The sequence below is a fragment of the Microtus oregoni genome, unplaced genomic scaffold, assembly GCF_018167655.1.
Source record: "Microtus oregoni isolate MIOR12 unplaced genomic scaffold, Mior012 000016F_ref0000370, whole genome shotgun sequence".
Taxonomy (NCBI): Eukaryota; Metazoa; Chordata; class Mammalia; order Rodentia; family Cricetidae; genus Microtus; species Microtus oregoni.
In genome coordinates this window covers 41,418,107-41,445,746 of record NW_024543075.1, presented here as the reverse complement: position 1 = coordinate 41,445,746, position 27,640 = coordinate 41,418,107, and the positions used below count along the sequence as shown (strand labels likewise).

General features: G+C 41.4%; 1 protein-coding gene across 1 annotated transcript; it reads right to left on the bottom strand.

Moving 5' to 3' along the window:
• Window positions 1–473: 473 nt before the first annotated feature.
• LOC121457890 (tripartite motif-containing protein 30A-like) lies at window positions 474–23,315 on the bottom strand. Its single transcript, XM_041666953.1, has 7 exons — window positions 22,890–23,315; window positions 22,116–22,211; window positions 21,227–21,457; window positions 3,738–3,760; window positions 1,862–1,962; window positions 1,654–1,680; window positions 474–1,407 (listed from the first exon to the last, which is right to left on the bottom strand). The coding sequence occupies exons 1-7, from the start codon at window positions 23,307–23,309 to the stop codon at window positions 809–811; spliced, it is 1,497 nt and encodes a 498-aa protein (XP_041522887.1). The 5' UTR covers window positions 23,310–23,315; the 3' UTR covers window positions 474–808.
• Between the last annotated feature and the right edge of the window lie 4,325 nt (window positions 23,316–27,640).

Sequence of the window (27,640 nt, the reverse complement as noted above, 5' to 3'; positions counted from 1 at the left end):
AGACAAGTGGCTCAGGGGCAGAGCAACTCCTCAGCATGCACAAGGCCCTGGCTTCCATCTGTGGCACCACAAAACAGGAAGTATGGTTTAGCAGAGGTCTTACCTCACCTTGTGAGGAACAGATATTGACTTTGGGAATTTGGGAAATAATGAATTATTATTGCCTTGTAAACAGACAAGCAATTGGATAAAAAAAAAAGAATCCATACTGGTTTGCATTGAGAAGGGAAGGTTATTAAAATAGAAAAACCAAATGGGAGTGCCAGTGCTCACTTAACAGGCCAAGGTCACCTGATATGGCTGCAAGGAACAGAAACAGACTCAGGTTGAGGAACCACAGAAAAAGGCTTTGACAATTTTATTGAGAACAATCAGACTTTTATTCCTTTATCAGAAACAGATCATAGTGGCAATTGCCAGGATCAATGCAATTTGCTTGTCAAAAAACAATGAAGATTGCAGGTTATACAGGGTACTCAAGATTAATGTCTAATATCTATTGTCCTATCAAATTTCCATGCTTCATTGACTATTGGAGGAACAAACAAAGAATGCAATATAGCCTGAATGTTTCATGCCTAAGTGAGTGCATTCATCTTTTGGGTTTAGGAAGGCACAGCGTACACCAGGAGCCACAGACTCTAACATGAAAAACCTATGACTCATGCCTCTCAAGGCAGCTAGGCCAAGGCAGTTTGATGGTTCTCTGCATTCAAAGACAAAAAAAAAAAAGTTAAAATGATCCCACAGAGCTTAGACATATGAGAGACATCAGACATGGGGACACTGTACAGACATGGTTGAGGGCTTAGGAGGGTGGCCCACAGACTGTCAATGGCTCTGAACATCCCATAGGATTAAAATATGGATAAACAGCATTAGGGAAGTTTGGTTCATAGAATCTATAGATGAGAGCTCCATGGTTGGAAACATCATAAAATGAGAGAGTGCAAGCTTCTCGGTCCAGGAAAACTCCAACACGAGTGGGAGGACGTGCGTGAGAGAGGAGCAAGACACTGGCATTGTGGGTGACAGAACACTCTTCAAAGGCATTATATACAGACCTGTCCGTCATCCCTATAACCCAGTAGCCATATTTGGGCTGATAATTTACATGTTGGTTAACATCAGAATTATATTTGCCTTTGATGCCCTCTTTATTCACTGAAGGAAGCTGGGGTTGAGCACATCTTCCATCATTTATTCCCAGGAGCCAGGCATCACATCTAGACACGTCTACTTCCCAGTAATGTTTCCCTGAGTGGATACCAGGAAATCCAAGGACACCGAAATCATAGGACTCAGAAACATGCAAATTTCTTCTATAACCACTTCTTTGTTGTATTTGTCTTTTGTCTTCATTAATGATCATGTTTTCATTGTTGCGTTGACGCAGGGTCACGTGAACTGCAGAAAAATGAAACATAAAAATTAAGAGTCACATGAGAAAAAAGGTACTGCCTTATTTGTGATTTAAGTAGCAGAGGCCTGAGAATAAAGTGAGAGGGAAATTGGTAGAGCCATTTTTAAGGTCAAAGAGAGGGAGATTGCTGTGCATATTGGGAGCAGTAACATAAAATGTAAGTATTAGTAGAGAAATAAACTCTGAAAGACATTAAGACGAGAGAGGCTGATGGTGTGATTTCTCCTTACCCCAGTGGTGCTTGGCATCCCGGAGCTCTGAAATGATGAAAATGCACGACATTAAATGCAAGCAAGGAATCAAAACAATAAAGTCAATGTGCTCTGCAGAGTGGGGGAAGGTCTGGAAACTGTGATATAGGACTTGATGAATGATTATGTCCATTAAATATGATGACATCCCTGAGACACCCTTTCTGTTCTCCTCATTTCCTCTCACCTTGAGACACTTGCAGCATGCCTTCCAGATCCGGAGCTCGGAAGATCTTTCTCTCTTTTCTCGAGATGATTTCAGGCTGTTTCAGTCTTAAATTCTGACTCCTAAAGTCAAAAGATTGACTCCACATCTCAGACAGTGTGACCTCTAACCACCATGGACTTCCTATCAATCCCTCTCATTCTAACCATAGAGGTCCTGGAGCTCTCCTGAGAATTCTGAGAAGGGGGAGAATTGGTAGATACTAACGCTGCAGACATGAGAGACACACCCAGGACCCCTCCCGCTTACTTGCTATGTGATGTTGGGAAAGCCTTACTTTTCTGGAGAAGAGCTCCTCACTTGTACAACCAAATACTTGCTCCCTGAGTTTGTATCCTTCCCTCCCAGACTCTTAAGAAATGATGAATTGGCGAATTTCAAAACAAATAAAACTTAGGTGGCTAAAAAATCTTATGTGGGCTGGACATGGAGTCAGAAGCCTTTAATCCCTTTACTTGGAATGCAGAGGCAGGTAGATCTCTGACCTCAAGGCTAGCCTGGTCTACAGAGTGAATTCCATGTCCGTTAAGGCTACACAGAGAAATCCTGCCAGAAAAACAACAACAACAAAACAGACCAACAAGCAAACAGATAGAGGGACACAAAGAAACAGAGAAATACATAAATGAATAGATAAATAAGTAAATTTGTGCTTTCCAGGACAAACTAAAATCAGGGTACAGATGGTGCTCCTTGGTAGAGAGTCATGGAGTGTGGAGAACACACTGGAGAAAGCCAGGACTTCAAACACTTTCATCAGTCTGGACACTCTTGGCCAGTTTCTGACTCTCCAGGTTCCTTTTTAAGAGATGACAGTTTTTTGAAAAAAAGACTGAAATATCAAACTAACGCTGATACTGAATATCCAGACCTCAGAACGAGGCAGTCCCAGTCACTCAGTAAGATGTATCTGCCCCTTACCTAACCTTAGTTGTGGCCTGACCTTAGAGCTGGACCTCAGTCCCAGCTATAGGGAGAAACCAATCAGAGCCCAGCAACACCTGCCACACAGGGCAAGGCCAATCAGAAATAGACAAACAAAACCAGACGTCCTCAAGCTGAGAATCAATACTGCAACTTTTTATGGCTTGAGCCAACCCCAAGTGTGTAACTATGTCATTTTGGAGGGATTGGATCTGTAGCTATGCAGTGCAGGTTTGGAATTTTCCAAGCTCTCCTCTTTTTTCCTGGCCACCATACCCCCTCCTTTTTTTCTTTTGCATCAAATTTTGTCTCTTGGTGGTATTTTGGAGATCAGGACTTTGGACACAAGAACATGAGTTTGCTGCCGACAGCCAGCGTCTAACTTCTTACACACAAGGGCACAGTTTTCAAGTCTTCTGAAGTGTTTGTTTCACAAGAAGCAGTTGTACTCACTTTTCTATCTCCATGAGAAATACACAGATCCACAGGAATATTTCCCAATATACAATTCTGTGAACACCACAGACAAGGAAGACATACCCTATCTAGAATGAATCTGTGAATCAAGTACCCGTGAGCTGCAGACAGAGCCAGGCACAAGCACAGAGCACGGACAGAATGATGGAACCACAAGGAGTCTGAAAGCTCCTGTGGCTCCATTTGCCTCTTCCCACTGCTGAGCCTAACTCTGTGACTCCCCATTTCTTAGACCCCTAAAAGAGAATCAAATCAGTTCCCAGTAGTTACCAAACAGTCAGAGGCTGCCTTTCCCCACCTCCCCCTCATTCTTATTGGAAATTCAGAATAACATTTGTCTAAATTCCTCTATACCTATGAGACATGTATTTCAGCTGAATACTAAATCATTCTCAACAGACAGTAGGACTGTTCATCCCTGTCAGCCCAAACATACCTTGTTAAAACATAATTCGCACCCTAGGAAAAAAGAAAAAAAAACATAGTTAATAGCATGTACTGAATGTTCTTGTAAATCCTGGTCATTGGCTCGCTGGGTACAGAGACAAAGTCAATAGAGAATTAAACCTGTCACCCACAGTTCTCTAAGACATGATATGCACATGATGCATGGCTCTTTACTTGATTTATATGTAAGCTAATAGACTATTTTTCTGTCTTGTACTACAAAACTTTGGAGAACAAAGATGAGTAAAGGATCGTTTGAGACCTTACATAGGATTTCCTGTGTGTACAACTAAACACGTGGACAATGACACTATTCATGCTCCATGTTAGCTCTCCTTCACTTAACTTAAAACTAACATGTCTGAGAAGCTGATTTCTACATTATTTTAATCATTTAGATGAAGGCGTAAGTCACAAACAATGCCACACCAGTTTGGAATTATGATTAATAGGGTGGTATTTATTTAAAGGGGAAAAAACTTACAGATCACCGTCCCAGACAACAGCCCTCTATGCAACCAGGAAGGGAGTCTAGTCGCCAGCGCCAGCTGAGCAGGAAGTGAAGAGAGAGAGGAGAGGGAAGTGGCCGCTTTTTTAAAGGGAGAGAGACCACGCCCCAGTGGGCTGGTATCTCAGCGGCTATAGGCTGGAGGAGTGGGAGGACCTCCCGCAACACCTCCCCCTTTTTTTTAAATAAGAGAGTTCTAAACCTACTATGAAATTATATACAATAAGTACAAATATCCTATTCTAACTAGCTTAGTTCTTGTATAATAAATAACTTGGCCAAGTCATGAGAGAAAGTAACTACATTTATATACTCTTCAACCCCATCGAAGATCTGAGAAGGGAAATAATGTTACTTGGGTAATTAGGAAGCTCAGTAAAACAACTTCCAAAACATGCAACAAATCACAGAGACAACTAGCTACCTGGGCAATCACCCAAAGTCACGTTAGCAGCGTTGAAGCAACCAACTTTGGCTAAGGCCTAACATAACTGACATACCATTTTCAAAGGCAAGCAACTTTTCAAAACTATCTTACCCTGTCTTGGCAGGATATGACAGTCGTGTTTTATCCATTGATGCATGCTCTGTATCTCTGTCAGTGGTTGAGGTATGGGCATTTCTTTGCCCAAAGGCCAGTTCTGCCAAAAAGAAAGGCTCCAGGTGGAGTATCTTTGGCGCTCAACATTCTCTCGGGAATAGAGTGGTGTTGCCAGGAGCAATTGTGTCTCACTACCACAAAACTCTGAGTTAGACTAAAGGCCATTTTCTACAGCTCTTTGAAGAAGTTGAAGATTATCTATCTATACTGAGTATAATCTCTATATATCTAAAGAACCAGATTAGTCTAATTATAAATGACAAACTTAGATGACTATTAATCTACATAATTCTCAATATCTATCTAACTTAAAGACTAAGACAATAAACTACTATGAAGCAAAAGAGGACAATGACCTCCAAATATAAACAATGTACAAATATACATTGCAGTAGGTAAATATATATCAATACACAAACATTATATAAGATCTTAATCAGAGGTAGAAATGTACACTGCAATATGGTAAATATATACAATATATATATCAATACAATATATGTCAATACATAAAAAATGTTTTAAAAAGAGGTAGAAACATGCATGCAGATATAGTCAATATAATTTAACTTTATATCAATATACAAGAATTTATACCAATATATTTGTCTAAAAACAGTAACTCACAATTACAAATCTATTATCCCATCATCCCTCTTTTTTTTTTTCAAAATGATCCCTGAGCTTATAAAATTCCTCCCCCAACCCTCAATCGTATACTAATTATAATCAACCCCTAAATGATGTCCCTAAACCCAAGGGCAAACTTTACTGAGAGAGGGGACGTCGTCCTCCACAATTACTTCCAGCTGTCATGGGGGCGACGATCTTTCTGGGGGATCCTGTGAAAGTAAAATGATGGTTAAATTTCAAGATCAATGTCTTTTAAAATTGCCAATAGTCTCTGAGTATTTTGTGCAGGTCTGGTCAAAATGTTGTATAAGATGGGCACCATTTCAGCTAACCAAGTTGGAACTGTCTTGTGCAGCTGGTACCCAAAGCAGGTCTTGTAGTAGCGCTATCAGTATCATGACGTCATAGCAACCAGGTGGAGTTGTTGTTATGGGGCCCCATCTTCTTCCTGGAAACTTCAAATGTCACTTCAGGAAAAATTCATTGTTCATTGTGAAAAACTTAAACATTAATCAGATAGAAATATATAGACATATATATATATATTTTCACTGAAAGGCATGATAGATATATTCAATGAAAAGTATGATAGATATGAAGAAAAGCAAAGATGTTTTCTAAACTCATATTTCTTTCTGTCCCATATCATGGCTATTGACATGAGACAGAAACTCCAGAACCGTATTAATTGTACATGGTGCAACTTAAGTTTTTTAAGAACTGCTTAACATTATAAGAAACGCTCCTATTTCAACAGAGTGGCGCCCAGACATGATGGACTAAATCCACTTAATAACCTGAGAAGGCTTAAAAATAAGGGAGAGAGAGTTTAACACAGATTTTTGCTCTTTGTTGGTGGCGTGCTGTAGAGAGATTTCCTGATTCGGGATCAGCAGCAGAAAAAACGCTGCCGTCATTTTAAAGCGCATCTTCCTGGGGCTGTGCTGCCAGTGCAAACTCTGGCTTTAAAGCATCTGAATGGCTTTTATGGGACTGGTTGTTTCTGTTCCCCCTTGGGATTGGAAGGAGAGTGCTCTGAGACTGTGCTGATGGCTCAGCGCTCCCTGCCTGCACCTGGGCAGGGAGCAGAATCAGGCTTAGGCAGGCAGAAGAGCATGGCAGATTCCTGCCGCCATTCAGACTATGCAGTGCTCTGCCTGTCAGATTTGGCTGTAACTTGGATGAAAAGAATTTCTGTGCTGCATGCTCAGTCTCAGAATTAAAGTGCTGAGTACCGCTCCTACCTGGCGGCCCCAGAGCTAGCACAAAATGGTATGTCCTCCATGTTGAAATTTTCCTGACTCAGCAGTAGGAAAAAACTGGCTGTTTTAAAATGCTGGCTTTCTGGGCTGTGTCGCCATTGCAACCTCTGTCTGTCTCCTGCAGGAGACAGAGCTTTTGAATGGAGCATTTGGAGTAAAGTGCTACGATTTGTTTGATGGCAACTAGACTGCTGTGTGCCTAAAAGGGGGACATTGTGTGCGGCAGCTCAGAGGCACAAGCAGCTCAGCCATGCTAGTGGTGCAATGTGCAAGGATCAGAGGCAAGAGAGGCTCTGCCATGTTGGACTGGGCGGGGCCAGCAGGCAATACCTGTTTTTGACCTAGGAATGTCATAGCTTAGATTCTTTAGTGCCTAGTGATTTAAAGGCACAAATCAAAAGTGCTCCTGGATAGTAAAAAATTGCAGATTCAAAATAGGACAGATTCAGACCACTAAATGAGTCACACTGTTGGATGAATGTACGTAGGCTTGGGAGAGAGAAGAAAAAGAATATACAGAATAAAGTTAATGGTTTTTTTTTTAAAAAAGGTAAAGTCTTTAAAGAGACCAAGTACAGATAGTTAAGAGATTAAAAGAAAGAAAAAAAATAAGCCATGTAAAAATGGAAAATTCACAGAGAGTCTGGATTATGTACATTGTGTTTTCTTTAAAATTTTTGACTTGAAGGAGCTAAGTACAGAGAGACATTTCATTACATGTGCTGCCAAGCTAAACCAGAATGGATATAAGGGTATTACGATTTCAAAATTTGGGTCTAAGGATATGATGCTTTGGAGAGGGTCTTCTTTTGTTTTCACAGAGCACTAGACCCTGTGGATTGCTTCCATACAAATATGGTATGATGGACCAGGTCTTCCTGAAAGGTTGCGTGAACACCCTCAGAAAATTGCTCTGCTCAACTGCCAACTGAGATGAAACTAGCACACAGGTTATACCATGAACGACCTCATTAACAATGCCCCCATTCAGCAGGAAGCAGTTTGGAGAGAAAAAACTTCGTCCATGTTCCCAAATATGGTTTATAAATGTTCTTTAACATTTAAAGGGGGATATGATATAGATATGAATAATTTGTATTAGTATAGATTTTGCTTTATTGATAGAGATTTAAGGTCAATTTTGTTATATGTATATGCATATTTCTGCTATTGATTAAGATATTGTGATTGTGTAGTTCATTAAAAAATGTAATGTATAATTAAGAAATATAGGTTAATGGATAATCATCAGTAATAGTCAAGCTTGTAGTCATGTTAGTTAGATTTTCTAGATATATAGAGATACATTTCAGTTAGATAGACATTCTTCATATTTTTCAAAGACTGCAGAATATGGCATTTAATGTTTTAATAACTTAGGACTTTTCATGACAATGAGACATTCTGCTCCTGGCAGCACCAATCTACTTCAAGAAGAAGATGGGCATCGAAGAGGATCCTTATGGAGTTTGATAGCCATTTGGGCAAGAAACTGCTCTTGCCTGGACTATTGCATAAACTGGACACAGAGAACCCGCAGAGAGAGGAATACTGAACTTGCCTAAAGGTGAGATGATCTTTCGGGGTTCCTGATTCATGAAGGAGTCTGCAAGACATTCTGCAGGACACAACAGATAGTGACTGAACTGACTTTGAATTTTCCTGCTTCATGGAAATGTCTGCTGGATACTATGGGCCTGAAGGCTGAAGATTGATGCCCCAATGGTACAGAGGAATTTTGGGTGACTGTACAGGCAGCGAGATTTCTCTGTCATCTCTAGAGTTTTAAAAGTTGCTTACTTTTTGTTTGCTTAGGTAATATTGTATTCTTCTGGAGTCTTTGATGGAGTTGAAGAATAGATAGATAGTTATAGTTATAGTTTTCCATTGTTATGATAAAAGATTATATATATATATTTTTTTAACTGTGATTCTTGCTTAATAACTGTTTTGCTATATGTAATTTTACTATGTTAAAGTTAAAGGCTTTCTTTTTTGTTTAAACAGAAAAGGGGAAATGATGGAGGAGGGTCATCTTTCTATCTGTTGATTTCATTGGTTAAGCAATAAAGAAACTGCCTGGCCCTCATAGGTTAAAACATAGGTTGGTGGAGTAAACAGAACAGAATGCTGGGAGAAAGAAGTGGAGTCAATTCTGATCTTTTTTTTTATTTATTATTTTTTTATTAAGAAAAGAAGGAAAAAAACATAAACAAAAAACAAGTTTCCACCTCCTCCCAGCCTCCCATTTCCCTCCCCCTCCTCCCACCCTTCTCCCCCTCCCCCCACTCCTCTCCCCCTCCCTCTCCAGTCCACAGAGCAGTCCAGGTTCCCTGCCCTGTGGTAAGTCCTAGGTCCTCCCCCCTCCGTCCATATCTAGGAAGGTGAACATCGAAACTGGCTAGGCTTCCACAAAGCCAGCACATTAAGTAGGATCAAAACCCTGTGCCATTGTCCTTGGCGTCTCATCAGCCCTCATTGTTCGCCATGTTCAGAGAGTCCGGTATTATCCCCTGCTTTTTCGGTCACAGTCCAGCTGGCCTTGGTGAGCTCCCAGTAGATCAGCTCCACTGTCTCAGTGGGTGGGTGCACGCCTCGTGGTCCCGACTTCTTTGCTCATGTTCTCCCTCCTTCTGCTCCTCATTGGGACCTTGGGAGTTCAGTCCAGTGCTCATGTGTGGGTCTCTGTCTCTATCTCTATCCATCACCAGATGAAGGTTCTATGATGATATGCAAGATATTCGTCAATATTGCTCTAGGATAGGGTCATTTCAGGTTCCCAATCCTCAGCTGCCCAAGGAACTAACTGGGAACCTCATCTTGGGCACTTGGGAGCCCCTCTAGGGTCAAATCTCTTGCCCACCCTAAAGTGGCTCCCTTAAGTAAGAATTGTGGTTCCGTGCTCCCCTATCCACCTTTCCTTTATCCCAATTCTCCTGATTCCCCAAGTCCCCCCTCCTTCCCTTCTAACTTTTCTCTCCCCATCTCCCCTTACCCCCATCCCACCCCACCCCCAAGATCCTAATTTTCTCCCTGGCAATTTGGTCTACTTCCCTTAGCCAAGAGGATAACTATATGTTTTTCCTTGGGTTCACCTTCTTACTTAGCTTCTTTAGGTTCACCTATTGTAGACTCCGTGGCCTTTATTTATAGCTAGAAACCAATTATGAGCGAGTACATCCCATGTTCATCTTTTTGGGTCTGGGACACCTCACTCAGGATAGTGTTTTCTATTTCCATCCATTTGCATGCAAAATTCGAGAAGTCATTGTTTTTTACCGCAGCGTAGTACTCTAGCGTGTATATATTCCATACTTTCTTCATCCATTCTTCCATTGAAGGGCATCTAGGTTGTTTCCAGGTTCTGGCTAATACAAATAATACTGCTATGAACATAGTTGAACAAATGCTTTTGTCATATGAAATAGCATCTCTTGGGTATATTCCCAGGAGTGGTATTGCTGGGTCCAGGGATAAGTTGATCCCGAATTTCCTGAGAAACTGAAACACTGACTTCCACAGTGGTTGCACAAGATTGCATTCCCACCAGCAATGGATGAGGGTACCCGTTCCTCCACAGCCTCTCCAGCAAAGGTTATCCTTGGTGTTTTTGACTTTAGCCATTCTGACAGGTGTAAGATGATATCTCAAAGTTGTTTTGATTTGCATTTCCCTGATTACTAAGGAAGTTGAGCACGACTTTAAGTGTCTTTTGGCCATTTGAACTTCCTCTGCTGAGAATTCTCTGTTCAGTTCAGTGCCCCATTTTTTAATTGGGTTAATTAGCATTTTAAAGTCTAGTTTCTTGAGTTCTCTATATATTTTGGAGATCAGACCTTTGTCTGTTGTGGGGTTGGTGAAGATCTTCTCCCAGTCAATAGGTTGCCTTTGTGTCTTAGTGACTATGTAATTTGCTTTACAGAAGCTTCTCAGTTTAAGTAGGTCCCATTTATTCAACGTTGCCCTTAATGTCTGTGCTTCTGGGGTTATACATAGGAAGCGTTCTCTTGTGCCCATCTCCTGTAGGGTACTTCCGACTTTCTCTTCTATCAGGTTCGGTGTGTTCGGCCTGATATTGAGGTCTTTAATCCATTTGGACTTGAGTTTTGTGCACGGTGATAGATAAGGGTCTATTTTCATTCTTCTACAGGATGACATCCAGTTGTGCCAGCACCATTTGTTGAAGATGCTTTCTTTCTTCCATTGTATACTTTTAGCTCCTTTATCAAAAATGAGGTGTTCATAGGTTTGTGGGATAAAATCCGGGTCTTCTATACGATTCCATTGGTCGACTTCTCTGTTTTTATGCCAGTACCACACTGTTTTCATTACTGTAGCTCTGTAATAGAGTTTGAAGTCAGGGATGGTAATGCCTCCAGAAGATCCTTTATTGTATAGGATTGTTTTGGCTATCCTGGGTTTTTTGTTTTTCCATATAAAGTTGATTATTGTCCTCTCCAGATCTGTGAAGAATTTTGATGGGATCTTGATGGGGATTGCATTGAATCTATAAATTGCCTTTGGTAGAATTGCCATTTTTACTATGTTGATCCTCCCAATCCATGAGCAAGGGAGGTCCATCCATTTTTTGGTAACCTCTTCAATTTCTTTCTTCAATGCCTTAAAGTTCTTGTTAAATAGATCTTTCACTTCCTTGGTTAGATTTACCCCAAGATATTTTATGCTGTTTTTGGCTATTGTGAATGGTGAAGCTTCTCTGATTTCCCTCTCTGCTTCCATATCCGTTGTGTATAAGAGGGCGACTGATTTTTTGGAGTTGATCTTGTATCCGGCCACATTACTAAAGCTGTTTATCAGCTGTAAAAGTTCTTTGGTGGAGTTTTGGGGGTCACTTATGTACACTATCATATCATCTGCAAATAACGAAAGTTTAACTTCTTCCTTTCCAATTCGAATCCCCTTGATTCCATTATGTTGTCTTATTGCTATTGCTAGAACTTCAAGCACTATATTGAAGAGGTATGGCGAGAGTGGACAGCCTTGTCGTGTTCCTGTGTTAAGTGGGATGGCTTTGAGTTTCTCTCCGTTTAATTTGATGTTAGCTGTCGGCTTGCTGTATATAGCTTTTATTATATTTAGGTATGACCCTTGTATCCCTAATCTCTCCAAGACTTTTAACATAAATGGATGTTGAATTTTGTCAAATGCTTTTTCAGCATCTAATGAAATGATCATATGGTTTTTTTCTTTCAGTTTGTTTATATGCAGGATTACATTGATAGATTTTCGTATGTTGAACCAGCCCTGCATCTCAGGAATGAAGCCTACTTGATCATAATGGATAATTTTTCGGATGTGTTCTTGGATTCGATTTGCCAGTATTTTGTTGAGGATTTTTGCGTTGATATTCATGAGTGAGATTGACCTGTAGTTCTCTTTCCTGGTTGAGTCTTTGAGTGGTTTTGGTATCAGAGTAATTGTGGCTTCATAAAAGGAGTTTGGTAATGACCCTTCTGTTTCTATATTGTGGAATACATTAAGGAGTATAGGTATTAGATCTTCTTGGAAGATATGGTAGAATTCCGCATTGAAACCATCTGGTCCTGGGCTTTTTTTGGTAGGGAGGTTTTTGATAACCTCTTCTAATTCTTCGCGACTAACAGGTCTATTTAGATTGTTCACCAGGTCCTGATTTAACTTTGGTATATGATATTTATCTAAAAAACTATCCATTTCCTTTACATTTTCCAATTTTGTGGCATATAGGCTTTTGTAGTAAGATCTAATGATTCTCTGAATTTCCTCTGTGTCTGTGGTTATGTCCCCCTTTTCATTTCTGATCTTATTAATTTGCAAATTCTCTCTCTGCCATTTGATTAGCTTGGATAGTGGTTTGTCAATTTTGTTGATTTTCTCCAGGAACCAGCTTTTTGTTTCATTGATTTTTTGTATTGTTTTCTGTGTTTCTATTTTGTTGATTTCAGCCCTCAGTTTGATTATTTCCAGTCTTCTACTCCTCCTAGGTGAGTCTGCTTCTTTTTTTTCTAGAGCTTTCAGGTGGGCTGTTAAGTCTCCAATGTGAGCTTTCTCTGTTTTCTTTAAGTGGGCACTTAGTGCTATGAACTTTCCTCTCAGGACTGCTTTCATTGTGTCCCATAAGTTTGAGTATGTTGTTTCTTTATTTTCATTGAATTCCAGGAAGACTTTAATTTCTTTCTTTATTTCTTCCTTAATCCAGGTATGGTTCAATAGTTGACTGTTCAGTTTCCATGACTTTGTATGCTTTCTGGAGGTAGCATTATTGTTGAATTCTAACTTTAATCCATGGTGATCTGATAAGACACAGGTGGTTACTAATATTTTTTTGTAACTGTGGATGTTTGCTTTGTTGCCGACTTTGTGGTCGATTTTCGAGAAGGTTCCATGAGCTGCAGAGAAGAAGGTATATTCTTTCCTATTTGGATGGAATGTTCTATAGATGTCTGTTAAGTCCATTTGATTCATTACCTCCATTAATTCTCTTATTTCTCTGTTAGGTTTCTGTCTGATTGACCTGTCCATTGGTGAGAGAGGAGTGTTGAAGTCTCCTACTATTAGTGTGTGCGGTTTGATGGCTGCCTTGAATTTTAGCAATCTTTCTTTTATGTACGTGGGTGCTTTTATATTAGGGGCATAGATGTTCAGGATTGAGACTTCATCCTGATGAACTGTTCCTGTTATGAGTATAAAATGCCCCTCTCCATCTCTTCTGATTGATTTAAGTTTGAAGTCAACTTTGTTAGAGATTAGTATGGCCACACCTGCCTGTTTCTTAGGTCCATTTGCTTGATAGGCCTTTTCCCAGCCCTTTACTCTGAGTAGGTGCCTGTCTTTGTGGTTGAGGTGTGTTTCTTGTAAACAGCAGAATGTTGGATCCTGTTTTCTTATCCAATCTCTTAGCCTGTGCCTTTTTATAGGTGAGTTGAGTCCATTGACAGTAGGCGATATTAATGACCAGTGGTTGTTAACTCCGGTCATTTTTTTTTTAGTCGTAGAGTTTGTGTGTTTCCCTTCTTTGTTTTGTGTTGGTGAAGGGTCTCTAGATGTCTGAGTTATTGTGGTCATTGTTGGACTCCTTGGTTAGTGATTTTCCTTCAATTACTTTCTGTAAGGCTGGATTTGTGGCTGCGTATTGTTTAAATTTGTTTTTATCCTGGAAAATTTTATTTTCTCCATTTATTGTGAATGAAAGCTTGGCTGGGTATAGTAATCTGGGCTTGCACCCATGGTCTCTCAGTTTCTGCAGTACATCTATCCAGGACCTTCTGGCTTTCATGGTTTCCATGGAGAAGTCAGGTGTAAGTCTGATAGGTTTACCTTTATAAGTAATTTGGCCTTTTTCCTTTGCAGCTCTTAATATTCTTTCCTTATTCTGTATGCTTTGTGTTTTGATAATTATATGGCGAGGGGATGTTTTTTTTTGATCCAGCCTATTCGGTGTTCTGTATGCTTCTTGCACCTTCATAGGAATATCTTTCTTTAGGTTGGGAAAGTTTTCTTCTATAATTTTATTAAATATATTTTCTGGACCATTGAGCTGCCCTTCTTCTCCTTCTTCTACTCCTATTATTCTTAGGTTTGGTCTTTTTATTGTGTCCCATATTTCCTGAATGTTTTGTGATGAGAGTTTGTTGGACTTGCTGTTTTCTTTGATCAGTGTGTTTATTTTCTCTATGGTATCTTCAGAATCCGAGAGTCTTTCTTCTATCTCTTGTATTCTGCTGGTTATGCTTGTTTCTGTAGTCTCTATTTGTTTACCTAGATTTTCCATGTCCAGCCGGCCCTCTGTTTGTGTTTTCTTCTTTGCCTCCATTTCAGTTTTCAGGTCTTGAACTGTTTCCATTATCTGTTTGATTGTTTTTTCTTGGTTTTCTAGGGTATCATTCACTGATTTATTCAATTCTTCAAACTTTCTGTTATATTTCTCATCCATTTCTATAAGGGCGTTTTTTACATGCTATTTAAGGGTGTCAATCACTTTCATGAAGTCAATCTTTTCTCCTTCCTCTTGATTAAGGGGTTCTTTTCCTCCCGTTGTGAGGTCGCTTGTTTCTGGTGGCTTCATGTTGCTTTTCAGCTTGTTGGGCAAATTCTTGCCTTGACTTCGGCCCATCTCTTCTTCCAAATGCTCCCTATGGATCTTCTTTTACCGGATCAGGTCTCCTTGCCTACCAAACGCTGTCTCTCCCCAATGTTGGCTCTCTGGCGACGAGAGATCAGGCCTCCGTGCTGGTTGGGCAGCTCGCAAACAAAGCGCCTACCCCGCTTGGTGCAGGCAGGCCACAGAAACAAAGAAACTGCTGCCCGCCCGGGAGCCCCGAGTACTCGGACCCAGCGCCCAGATAGGCTGGGCTGGGCGATGCCACGCGCCAAAAGAGGGCAGTGGGGCCAAAGTGGGGAGGGCTCTGGACGGAAGCTGGGTGGGCCAGGAAGAAAGAGGCAGCAACCAGGGAGTAGAGGCCCTGCAGAGAGCCCAAGCAGGACAGGGGGCCAAGAAACCCCCGAGCTCCCCGTCCCAGGCTGGCGCCGTGGGCCAGAAACTCACCCCAATGCTGGGTCTCCTGGCGCCGAAAGATCAGGCCTCCGTGCTGGTTGGGCAGCTCGCAAACAAAGCGCCTACCCCGCTTGGTGCAGGCAGGCCACAGAAACAAAGGAACTGGAGCCCGCCGGGAGCCCCGAGTACTCGGACCCAGCGCCCAGATAGGCTGGGCTGGGCGATGCCACGCGCCAAAGGAGGGCAGTGGGGCCGAAATGGGGAGGGCTCTGGACGGAAGCTGGGTGGGCCAGGAAGAAAGAGGCAGCACCCAGGGAGTAGAGGCCCTGCAGAGAGCCCAAGAAGGACAGGGGGCCAAGAAACCCCCGAGCTCCCCGTCCCAGGATGGCGCCGTGGGCCAGAAACTCACCCCAATCGTCAATTCTGATCTTATTTATTTTCGTGTTCTCTCTCTGTCGTTTAATTAGTTTGGATAGGGGTTTGCCGATCTTGTTGATTTTCTCCAAGAACCAGCTTTTTGTTTCATTGATTCTTTGGACTGTTTTCTGTGTTTCTATTTTGTTGATTTCAGCCTTCAGTTTGATTATGTCCAGTCTTCTACTTCTCCTGGGTGCGTCTGCTTCTTTTTTTTTTTTAGAGCTTTCAGGTGTGTTGTTAAGTCCTCAATATATGCATTCTCCATTTTCTTTAAGTGGGCACTTAGTGCTATGAACTTTCCTCTTAGCACTGCTTTCATTGTGTCCCATAGGTTTGAGTATGTTGTCCCTTTATTTTCATTAAATTCAAGGAAGACTTTAATTTCTTTCTTGATATCTTCCTTGACCCAGGTGTGGTTCAGTAGTTGACTGTTCAGTTTCCATGAGTTTGTCGGTTTTTTGGGGGTAGCGTGGTTGTTGCCTTCTAACTTTAATCCGTGGTGATCTGATAAGACACAGGTGGACACTGATATTTTTTTTGTATCTGTGGAGGTTTCCTTTGTTTCCGAGTATGTGGTCAATTTTTGAGAAGGTTCCATGAGCTGCAGAGAAGAAGGTATATTCTTTCCTATTTGGATGGAATGTTCTATAGATGTCTGTTAAGTCCATTTGCTTCATTACCTCCAATAATTCTCTTAATTCTCTATTAGGTTTCTGTCTGATTGACCTGTCCCTTGGAGAGAGAGGTGTGTTGAAGTCTCCTACTACTAGTGTGTGTGGTTTGATGAAAAGGGGGACATAACCACAGACACAGAGGAAATTCAGAGAATCATTAGATCTTACTACAAAAGCCTGTATGCCACAAAACTGGAAAATACAAAAGAAATGGACATTTTTTAAAAATAAGTACCATATACCAAAGCTAAACCAAGACCAGGTGAATGATCTAAATAGACTGGTTACTCGCGAAGAATTAGAAACGGTTATCAAAAATCTCTCTTCGAAAAAAAGCCCAGGACCAGATGGTTTCAATGCAGAATTCTACCAGAACTTCCAAGAAGAACTAATACCTATACTCCTTAATGTATTTCACAATATAGAAACAGAAGAGTCATTGCCAATTTCCTTCTATGAAGCTACAGTTACCCTGATACCAAAACCACACAAAGACCCAACCAAGAAAGAGAATTACAGATCTATCTCACTCATGAACATCGACGCAAAAATTCTCAATAAAATACTGGCAAACCGAATCCAAGAACACATAAGAAAAATTTTCCATTATGATCAAGTAGGCTTCATCCCAGAGATGCAGGGCTGGTTCAACATATGCAAATCTATCAATGTAATCCACCATATAAATAAACTGAAAGAAAAAAATCATATGATCATTTCATTAGATGCTGAAAAAGCATTCGACAAAATTCAACACACCTTTATGATAAAGGTCTTGGAGAGAATAGGGATACAAGGGTCCTACCTAAATATAATAAAAGCTGTTTACAGCAAGCCAACAGCTAACATTGAATTAAACGGAGAAAAATTCAAAGCCATCCCACTAAGATCAGGAACACGACAAGGCTGTCCACTCTCTCCATACCTCTTCAATATAGTCCTTGAAGTTCTAGCAATAGCAATAAGACAACATAAGGGGATCAAAGGGATTCGTATTGGAAAGGAAGAAGTTAAGCTTTCGTTATTTGCAGATGATATGATAGTATACATAAGCGACCCCAAAAATTCTACCAAAGAACTCCTACAGCTGATAAACACCTTTAGTAATGTGGCCGGATACAAGATCAACTCCAAAAAATCAGTTGCCTTCCTATACACTAAGGATAAGGAAGCAGAGAGGGAAATCAGAGAAGCATCACCTTTCACGATAGCCACAAATAGCATAAAATATCTTGGGGTAACTTTGACCAAGGAAGTGAAAGATCTATTTGACAAGAACTATAAGTCTTTGAAGAAAGAAATTAAAGAAGACACCAGAAAATTGAAGGACCTCCCTTGCTCTTGGATTGGGAGGATCAACATAGTAAAAATGGCAATTCTACCAAAAGCAATCTATTGATTCAATGCAATCCCCATCAAAATCCCATCAAAATTCTTCACAGATCTGGAGAAGACAATAATCAACTTTATATGGAAAAACAAAAAACCCAGGATAGCCAAAACAATCTTATACAATAAAGGATTGTCTGGAGGCATTACCATCCCTGACTTCAAACTCTATTCAGAGCCACATTATTGAAAACAGCTTGGTATTGGCATAAAAACAGAGAAGTCGACCAATGGAATCAAATAGAAGACTCTGACTTTAACCCACAAACCTATGAACACCTGAGTTTCAATAAAGGAGCTAAAAGTATACAATGGAAAAAAGAGAGCATCTTCAACAAATTGTGCTGGGAAAACTGGATGTCAATCTGTAGAAGAATGAAAATAGATCCATATCTATCACCATGCACAAAACTCAAGTCCAAATGGATTAAAGACCTCAGTATCAGTCAGAACACACTGAACCTGATAGAAGAGAAAGTGGGAAGTACTCTACAGCACATGGGTACAGGAGACCACTTCCTACGTATAACCCCAGCAGCACAGACACTAAGGGCATCATTGAATAAATGGGACCTCCTGAGGCTGAGAATCTTCTGTAAAGCAAAGGACACCATCACTAAGACAAAAAGGCAATGCACTTTCTGGGAGAAGATTTTCACCAACCCCGCAACTGACAAAGGTCTGATCTCCAAAACATATAAACAACTCAAGAAACTAGACCGTAAAAGGCTAATCAACCCAATTATAAAATGGGGCATTGAGCTGAACAGAGAATTCTCAACAGAAGAACTTCAAATGGCCAAAAGACACTTAAGGTCATGCTCAACTTCCTTAGCGATCAGGGAAATGCAAATCAAGACAACTTTAAGTTACCATCTTACACCTGTCAGAATGGCTAAAATAAAAAACACCAATGATAGCCTTTGCTGGAGAGGTTGTGGAGAAAGGGGTACACTCACCCATTGCTGGTGGGAATGCAAACTTGTGCAACCACTCTGGAAAGCAGTGTTTCAGTTTCTCAGGAAATTCGGGATCAACCTACCCCTGGATTCTGCAATACCACTCTTGGGAATATACCCAAGAGAGGCCCTATCATACAACAAAAGTATCTGCTCAACTATGTTCATGGCAGCATTGTTTGTAATAGCCAGAACCTGGAAACAACCTAGATGCCCTTCAACGGAAGAATGGATGAAGAAAGTATGGAATATATACATATTAGAGTATTACTCAGCAGTAAAAAACAAGGACTTCTTGAATTTTGCATACAAATGGATGGAAATAGAAAACACTATCCTGAGTGAGGTAAGCCAGACCCAAAAAGAGGAACATGGGATGTACTCACTCATATTTGGTTTCTAGCCATAAATAAAGGACATTGATCTTATTATTCATGTTCCTAGAGAAGCTAAATAAGAAGGTGAATCCAAAGACAAACACATAGGCATCCTCATGAATATTAACCTTCATCAGGCGATGAAAGGAGACAGAGACAGAGACCCACATGGGAGCACCGGACAGAAATCTCAAGGTCCGAATCAGGAGCAGAAGGAGACGGAGCACGAGCAAGGAACTCAGGACCACGAGGGGTGCACCCACACACTGAGACAATGGGGATGTTCTATTGGGAACTCACCAAGGCCAGCTGGCCTAGGTCTGAAAAAGCATGGGATAAATCCGGACTAGCTGAACATAGCGGACAATGAGGAATACTGAGAATTCAAGAACAATCACAGTGGGTTTTTGATCCTACTGCACGTACTGGCTTTGGGGGAGCCTAGGCAGTTTGGATGCTCACCTTATGAGACCTGGATAGAGGTGGGCAGTCCTTGGGCTTCCCACAGGTCAGGGAACCCTGATTGCTCTTGGAGCAGATGAGGGAGGGGGACTTGATCGGGGGAGGGGGAGGGAAATGGGAAGCGGCTGCGGGGAGGAGGCAGAAATCCTTAATAAATAAATAAATAAATTAAAAAAAAAACCTTGACTAGGGGCCATTTCCTGGGAACCGGGGTAAGGACCTGGCCAGAGCCCACCCACCTGTCCAGTGTTTAATTAAAGTGTGCTTCAAATTTGAAAGAAAAAAGAAGCGGAGTCAAGGAGTCGCCATGGTTCTCCCACTCCAGAAAGACACAGGTCAAGATCATTCCTGGTAAGCCAGCTCGTGGGCTACACAGATTAATAGAAATGGGTTAGATCGATATGTAAGAGCTAGCCAATAAGAAACTGAAACTAATGGGTCAGGCAGTGTTTAAAAGAATACTGTGTCCATGTAATTATTTTGGATAAAGCTAGCCGGGTGGCGGGACACAGCCCGCCGCTCTTACAACATTTAGACACATTTTAATGTGTTTGTAATGAAAATTGTCTGATCCTCAAATTCAACTAACCATATCTCTTGCTCTCTTTTTCTCTTTCTGATGTGGGATATATGTGGGATTCATCTCTGTATGCTGTGAATATGTTTTATTACCATTGGTTAAAAAAGAAACTGTTTTGGGCCTATGGCAGTGCAGAATAAGGCAAGGCAGGAATTCTAAGCAGAGATAGAGGAGAAAAGAAAATGGAATCAGGGAGATGCCATGTAGCTGTCAAAAGAGAAGCCACCCCAGAAACATACTGGTAAGCCCAGAGTCTTGTGGTAAAATAGACCACAATAGGAATTGGTTATTTTAAGATGGAAGAGTTAGTTAATAAGAAGCCTAAGCTCTTGACCAAATGGTGCTGTAATTAATGCAGTTTCTGTGTGATTATTTCAGACTTGTAGAGTATGTTGGCTGAAGTTACTAGCTTAGTTTAGCCAGATATGTCTAATTCTATTTAATATAGTTTATAAATGAGTGATATCAGTTAAAATTAAATCAATACAATGGAAACCAACAAATTAAAAGCATTTGATAAGTTATCAGAACTACCAAGGTCTATAAAATTCACAAATGAGATGAAAGAAACAAATTCCTACAGAGATATTTATTACCAAAATATGTCTTTGGTTTAAAGTATTTAAAATGCAACAGTGATAAAATACAATACAAAAATTATACTTGTAATCATAGAGAAGACACCTTTCAACTCTGCAATCAAAAACAGAGGAGGAAACACTCTCTGAGATCTTGGGTAGCAACTCCCCTCCCACTATTCACATCACTGAATCAGAGGCAGTGGGGGTGAAACTCTCCAAACATCAAATTCAGATGAAATGTCAAATTACTGTTAAATATCTTTTACGCATGCTCACATTGCAGTAGGATAGTAACTACCCATGATGCAACAGACCTCTCAAGTTCTGCTACTGTACTGTATTTAAAAACTAAAACATGCAATTTCCTTTTGCATTCCATGTGAGTAATTCCTTCCCAGTTTCTGAGATTGATGCAAGAAAGAGTTCTGGGAGAACACACAGAGCCCTACTGTCCTCACCAGGGAGATCACAGCAGCACAGCGGGAGGGGAATGGCTTCCAGGTGTCCTGACTCTCAGATGCAGGACCTCCTGCAGTCTTACCTGCAGCATCTCCATGGGTAAGCATTGCAGCTGACAGGCCAGATCTGAGATGAGGTCTCTTGCTGACTCCCTCTGTTTCTCCACCTCATTTTGAGAATGTTCCAGCCTTTTCAGAATGTCTTCCTTCTCTTTCATCAGCTTCTGCAGCTCATTCTTCTCCTTGGAGTCCAGGAATTCCCGCAGTCCTTTAAACTCTTTCTGAACATTTTCTACATCCCTCTGTATTTGGTTCTTCAGGGAGAAGAAAAGAGAGAATTATTCAAAATTATAAAATTTATAAAAATAGAGTTATTCCTAATGGGACTGGGAGACAGAAAACCACTGTTCTGATGGTGAGTTCTCATGGGGAATGAGCTTGAGTAGGTAAGGGAGTCTTTGGGAAGCATGTGTCTCTTTTCAGGGTCTGTCCATGTCATCCCCAAACACAAATCTTAGTTCACCTTTACCAAGATTATTTGAGCCAAATTGGGTAGCAAGGCTGTGGCTCAGGTTTCACACAGCTGTCTCCTACTCGTATTCCTGCCTGTTTACTCCTGATCCTACCTCTGAACCCCTGCAAGAAGCTAACTCCAGGAAGAGAACTGTAACAGTTCCACAGTTCCAAAGGATCTTCCCAATGATCACAGTTCTAGAAAGAATCACAGGAGTGAGTCCCAGGACTCAGTGCCATTCACACCAGGCCCCCGCCATGGTGTCAGCTCCTCACACAGCCAGGCTCAGCTGTGATGCACTCTCTGTGCAGCCTCAGCTCTAAGGAAACAGGCAGAGAGGACTAATCAAGGCCTCTTGTCACCATCAGCCTCCAGGGAATGAAGAGCCAGGGAGCTTCTTGCCCAGGTCCCTTCCAGGCATCAGGTTAACTCCCTTAGGAGGTAGGGTCTCTACTTGCCTCCCAGGAAACTCTCTCCTTCTGAAGGTTGGCTTCCCACTGGCCACATATGTCCACATTATCCATTTGCATGTTCAGGGCAGCCTGGAGCATCCCCTGTGGGAGAGGAATTGTATCAGAGTCAAGCTGTGTGCTTAGTAGGACAGCTGCTACCAGCCAAAGGCCAAGAAACCCTTCTGGAAAGACAGGAGGTCTAAGACTGTTCTCTTTCTAATATCTTGTGCCATGATTTATGCCCATAAATTAGGTAAATCTTCAGTCTCCAGCTCAATTCATTCTTGCATTTACACACACTCAGCTCTATATAGACAGACACAGACATCTCTTTTAGTCAATCATCCCACCAAGTACAGACCTGTCACTTTGATTCTGCCATCAGAAAACTGGGGAAATTTTGTTAGTTCTCCTGTTCTTTCCTATAAATATATACATACATCTCCACTCTTACAACTTGCACTGCAAAGTTTTTTTGAACCTGGATCTTATTTTGTAGCCCTGGCTGTCCTGGAACTCCTCTGTAGACCTCTATACCCTCAAATTCATCAGCAGTCAGAGTTCTGGAATTGAGTCATGTGACCCTATACAGGCCACACAGACACACTCCTCACTGCCGTATGCCATTCATTTACTAGTTCCACTGCTGATAGTTACAAGACTGAATTTTAGATTGTATGAATGAACCTGACATGAACATTGAAAAAAGTCTACACAAAGTGGACACTTCCCATCTGTTACTGTGTCCTGCTCTGTGTCCCACACCCTCCCATTTCTTACCTCGTACTCATTGACCACCTTTTCAATGAGAGCTGTTGGGTGACCACGGTGCTCCTGAGATCTCTCACAAAGCCAGCAGATGGCCTCCATGTCCTTCTCACAGAAGAGCTGGAGTTTCTCTCCATGCTTTGCACAGACATTCACCTTCTGCTCCTCCTCTGGGCTGGACTCGAACTGTATTAGCCTCTCGACTATGTTGGTCATGTGCCAATTAGGCCTCAGATTCCCAATCAGGTAACTATCTCGGCACACAGGGCAGATGCCCTCCCCTTCTTTGTGTTTGTTGGACTCATAGTTCAGTGTGATGCAGGCTCGGCAGAAGCTGTGACCACAATCTGCACTCACAGACTCCACCATGAGATCCAGACAGATAGGACAGGTCACCTCCTCCTTGACCATCCCCAGGACTGATGAGGCCATTGTTGCTGTGATGCTGAGTCTGTCTGTCCGTAGTCCTGACACTTCTCCTCAGGTACCTGAGGGACTGGGAGGATGAGAAGGGGGACAAGTAAGAAAGGGAAAATCAGCACAGAACTGTGAAGAGATCAATGAATGCCCTCGATGATAAGGGAAAAGAAGAAAGGAGAGAAATACAGAGAGAAGTTCAGTGACATGGCAAAGAAGAAAGCTGTCATACTTTCAAGTCCTCTGCTATATTTCAACCAAAATGACTAATTTCAGATGCAGGATTATTATTTCCTTTCATTGAAGACCAGGAAGATCGTGTGTCCTTCTATCAGCCTCATGTAACCAACCTTCTGTCCTTCCTTTTCTTTCCCAGGACAAAATCACATCTTCAGTGTTACAAGCATCAAACTACTTACCTCTCCCCCAACTGTACTGCCTCCTTCATCAACATCAGTCAGTGTGACCCTCTGATACTCTGCTTGCCATTCTCTTACCAGAGAGCCTGGTGCTGACGTGGAGTGTACACAGTCCATCTCCTGATGCACATAGGCAACGATTTTTCTCATTTTTTAACTGTATTTATTACTCTGTAGAAGATCCTAGTTGACTTCCTGGCACCCACATAAAGCAGGTCACAGCTACCTGTAACTCCAGCTTCAAGGAATCCACCAGCTGTGACTATCCCAACCATCCTTTCAAATGTGGATGTACACACACAGGGAGGCCCACAAATACACAAGTCAAAACAAAATGAAACCTAGTTTATTTGTTTTGTTTCCCCTTTTTTCTTTTTAGACCAACAGTGTTTGGTTTTTACTGTAGGTCTCTTGGAAACCTAGCCTCTGGTTCTTGGTTACCCATGCAATGTCTGGTATGGGTTCATTCCCTTGCTGCAGGCCTTCAGTCAAATCCAACCTTGCTTGGCTACAGCCACCAGTTCTGTGCCACCACTGTGCTAGCATATCTCACAAGCAGGACAGACTGTAGGTGAAGGCTTTGTGACCTGGTTGGTGTTTGCATTTCTTTTGGTAGCCTGCAGAGGACCTTCCTTCACCAGAGAGACTAGAATGTACAGGTGAAGGCTCCATGTAGGCACCAGCTCAACTTCTTCATGTTCAGTGAATTCTGTGGGTGTGCTCCTAGGTAAGGAGAGTCCACTGTCCTTTTCTAGAGGGCAACCTTTTGTCTTATAAAGCATGATTAATAAAAACTCAGAGAGAGATACTGAGGTTCAATTCGAAGATCAGAAAAGCAAAACAGTCAGTGACTGGCTCTTACCTCTTCCTCAGTCCTAAATGGTGATCCTGCCTCCAGGGATCTTAGGATGAGCCCTATCCTGAGCTATAACCTCCTGTTTTATAATCCTCTTTAATTCTGGGTTTACTGGCAAGCACACCTTCTGCCTGGTTTCTATAGAAAACTAGTGTGGCTACTTGGATTAAATATGTATGTCACTGTTGCCTGGTAAGTGAGGCTGACTGTCTGTGGGAATTTTTTGCTTTCTAAATTTCAGGCAAACTTTACTTATTAAAATACAAATTAAATACCACTATGTCCAACAACTCTATTGAATGAAATAAAGTCCAACCATTGAAAGCCTTGTTTGATGACAAGCAATTCCCGTTGGGACTTCACATCCTCCATTAGTAGGGGACCTCATTAGGATTTATTAATATATATTAAAATATTTATTTGATATATTTTAGGACGTTTCCCTTGCACTAGGTTGCTGTATCATCCTTCAAATGCTCCCCTATTCCAGCAAAATTTATCTTTCTTAAAAAAAGATACTAATAAAAAAAAAAACTAAGTTTGTTTAGTTCAAAGAATATGACTACAGACAGAGTGTTTGTTTTGTGGCTGGAGTATGTGATGGATAAGGAAAACTTCATTCTGTATAGACATACAACATTCTATATTCCTAAAAGAGAAGATTCTGGCTACTCTCACTCCTTGCTACCCTCCCTCAAATTGTAAAAGTGCTATGAGATAAGTAACTGCTTCCTCTGGCTTCAGGAACCCACTTACTGCTATGTGAGAGAGCTCCTCACAGCTGAGGGAGTACAAGCAGTTTCTCACTCACTACACATTCCACACAAATGAGATGATTGCACTGCCCACCTTAAAACACCCCTCCTCCAGTTCATGTGTGACAAGCCTTTGATTTGTCCTTTAGGCTATTGTTGTCATCCTACTAGGAGTAATTAACAAATCTAGGTAATTATAATTTAAGTTGAGTCTGTGGTCTTTTCCTGGTGAATTTGAGCTCTGTAATGTTATGCCCAAACCGGCAAAGTCCCCACAAAAGCCAAATAGGAAACCAAGAGTCCCATATGTAAAAGCAAAGAGCCTTTATTTTAATAAAGTTTGCAAACTCGATTTCTCTCCATGTCCGACGTATTGGAATAAACAGAGAGCCCTGAGCTCAATTAGAATTGGGTTTTTATAGTAATAATGTGGGGGTGAGGGGTCTGAGGTTCAGGACTTCTGATTGGATGACATTTGTCTAGAGTTGTCCTGGTGAATGTGTGCTGGCAGGTAATCCTATTTACAGCTTTGAATGTTCTGTTCTTGGGCAGTGGTTGGGTAATCTCAGCTTGTGTTTCCTCCTGCAACCAGGCACTTTAGGGTAAACTACTGAGACTCAGGCCTCTTACTTAAATTTAGGGATGGCCAGAGTTCTACTCTGGCAGGTGATAATTGGTGGAAGTAAAGAACTTCTTTGGGTGACCTGCCCATTCTTAGCTTATCATTGTTGACCCCTACAAAAACAAGTAAAACACTTTATTTATTTATTTATTTATTCATTTTTTAATTATGTTTACATCCTGACCACAGTGTTCCCTCCCTCTTCTCCTCCTAGTCCTACTCCCAAGCTCTTCCCTTCCACCCTCCCATCAATTCCTCCTCCCATTATGTTCATCAAAGGCAGGCCTCTCATGGATGTCAACAAGCCATGGCCTATCAAGTTGCAGGTAAAAGCATTTTTTTTTTACGATGAGACTTCAAAGTACTGAAGTCATATGAAAAATGGTTCTTTTTCCAAATAGGCTGGGCAAACAAGTTGTCCCAGGACTCAATTACAAAGTAGCATTTTCTGGAACAACCTAATGTGTATTCACTATATGCTGGCGAGTTTAAAACCTGGAGAACTCTAATGTGTGCATTGTAATATCTCATATCATAGAGCAATAAAGAGAGTCGATGCCTAAGATAAGGCGGGAGGGGTCCACAACTGATGAAGAAAAGGGGAGAGCTAAGGGAAAGAGGATGGGCTCAAGACAATCCTCCAAGTCAACCTGGACTCAGGAAACCTGGCCCGTGTCCTCTGGTGTCTACATTAGCTTGAGTGGAGCTGGGATTCCCTGCTCTCTGTCCTTTCGTGGCTCTCAGGATCTTCCTATCAGCAGACATCTTTCAGTCTTTATAGCATTAAAATCAGTCAAGAGCTTGTGTTGTTCCTGAAAGGCAGAAATGTCCTGGGTTGCAGCGTTCACCTGTAACCCCAGTGTCTATGGAGGGTAGAACAGGGCAGTTAGATGTGGTTAGCCTGGGCTATATAAGGTTACGGTGTCACAAATGAAAAGAAAGACTGTGACTTGAGTAAGTGTGGATTTCCAGTGTTCTCACACATAGTATCTTTCTTCCCCTGTCACCTCCTCTGTCTCTTTACTTGGAATCGAATCCTGCGCCAAGCACAAACTGGAAAGTACCTGCCAACCCACGAACTGCACCATGATAATCAAGAACACTATTTGGCTCTTCCTTTGTTTGTTTGTTTGTTTGTTTGTTTCTTTCTTTCTTTCTTTCTTCTTTCTTCCTTTTTTTCTTTCTTCTTTCTTTCTTTCTTTCTTTTTTCTTTCTTTCTTCCTTCTTTCTATCTTTCTTTCTTTGTTCTTCTCTTATTTCCTTCCTTTCTTCTTTTTTTTAAGACATCTTTTGTATCCGAAGGGATGCCTTGAAGTTTTGATTTTTCCGCATCATCTTTCTTTGTAACAGGAATAACTAGTCTGAATTTCATTTAGGCGTGCAGACATGGACGAAGGAAAGGCAGGCAAGGGTAATGACCTTTAAGTGACATTAGCTTAATGTCACTTCTGTCAATTCTCTACAGACTTGAGGCTTTAAACAGTACAAGTGAATGTATGAGAGGCTCCAGAAAGATTGGGACTTCCAATTACAGAGACAGAAGCAAAGGGACCGATAGAATAGCACCATCAGTAAGTACTCTATTACACAGCGAGACCTTCAACTCCACATTCAGACACCACTCTGACTTTACTCTGTGCAATTTGAAATTTTCTTTGTCAAGGCCACACCTCCCTCTGCCCACTACCCCACTC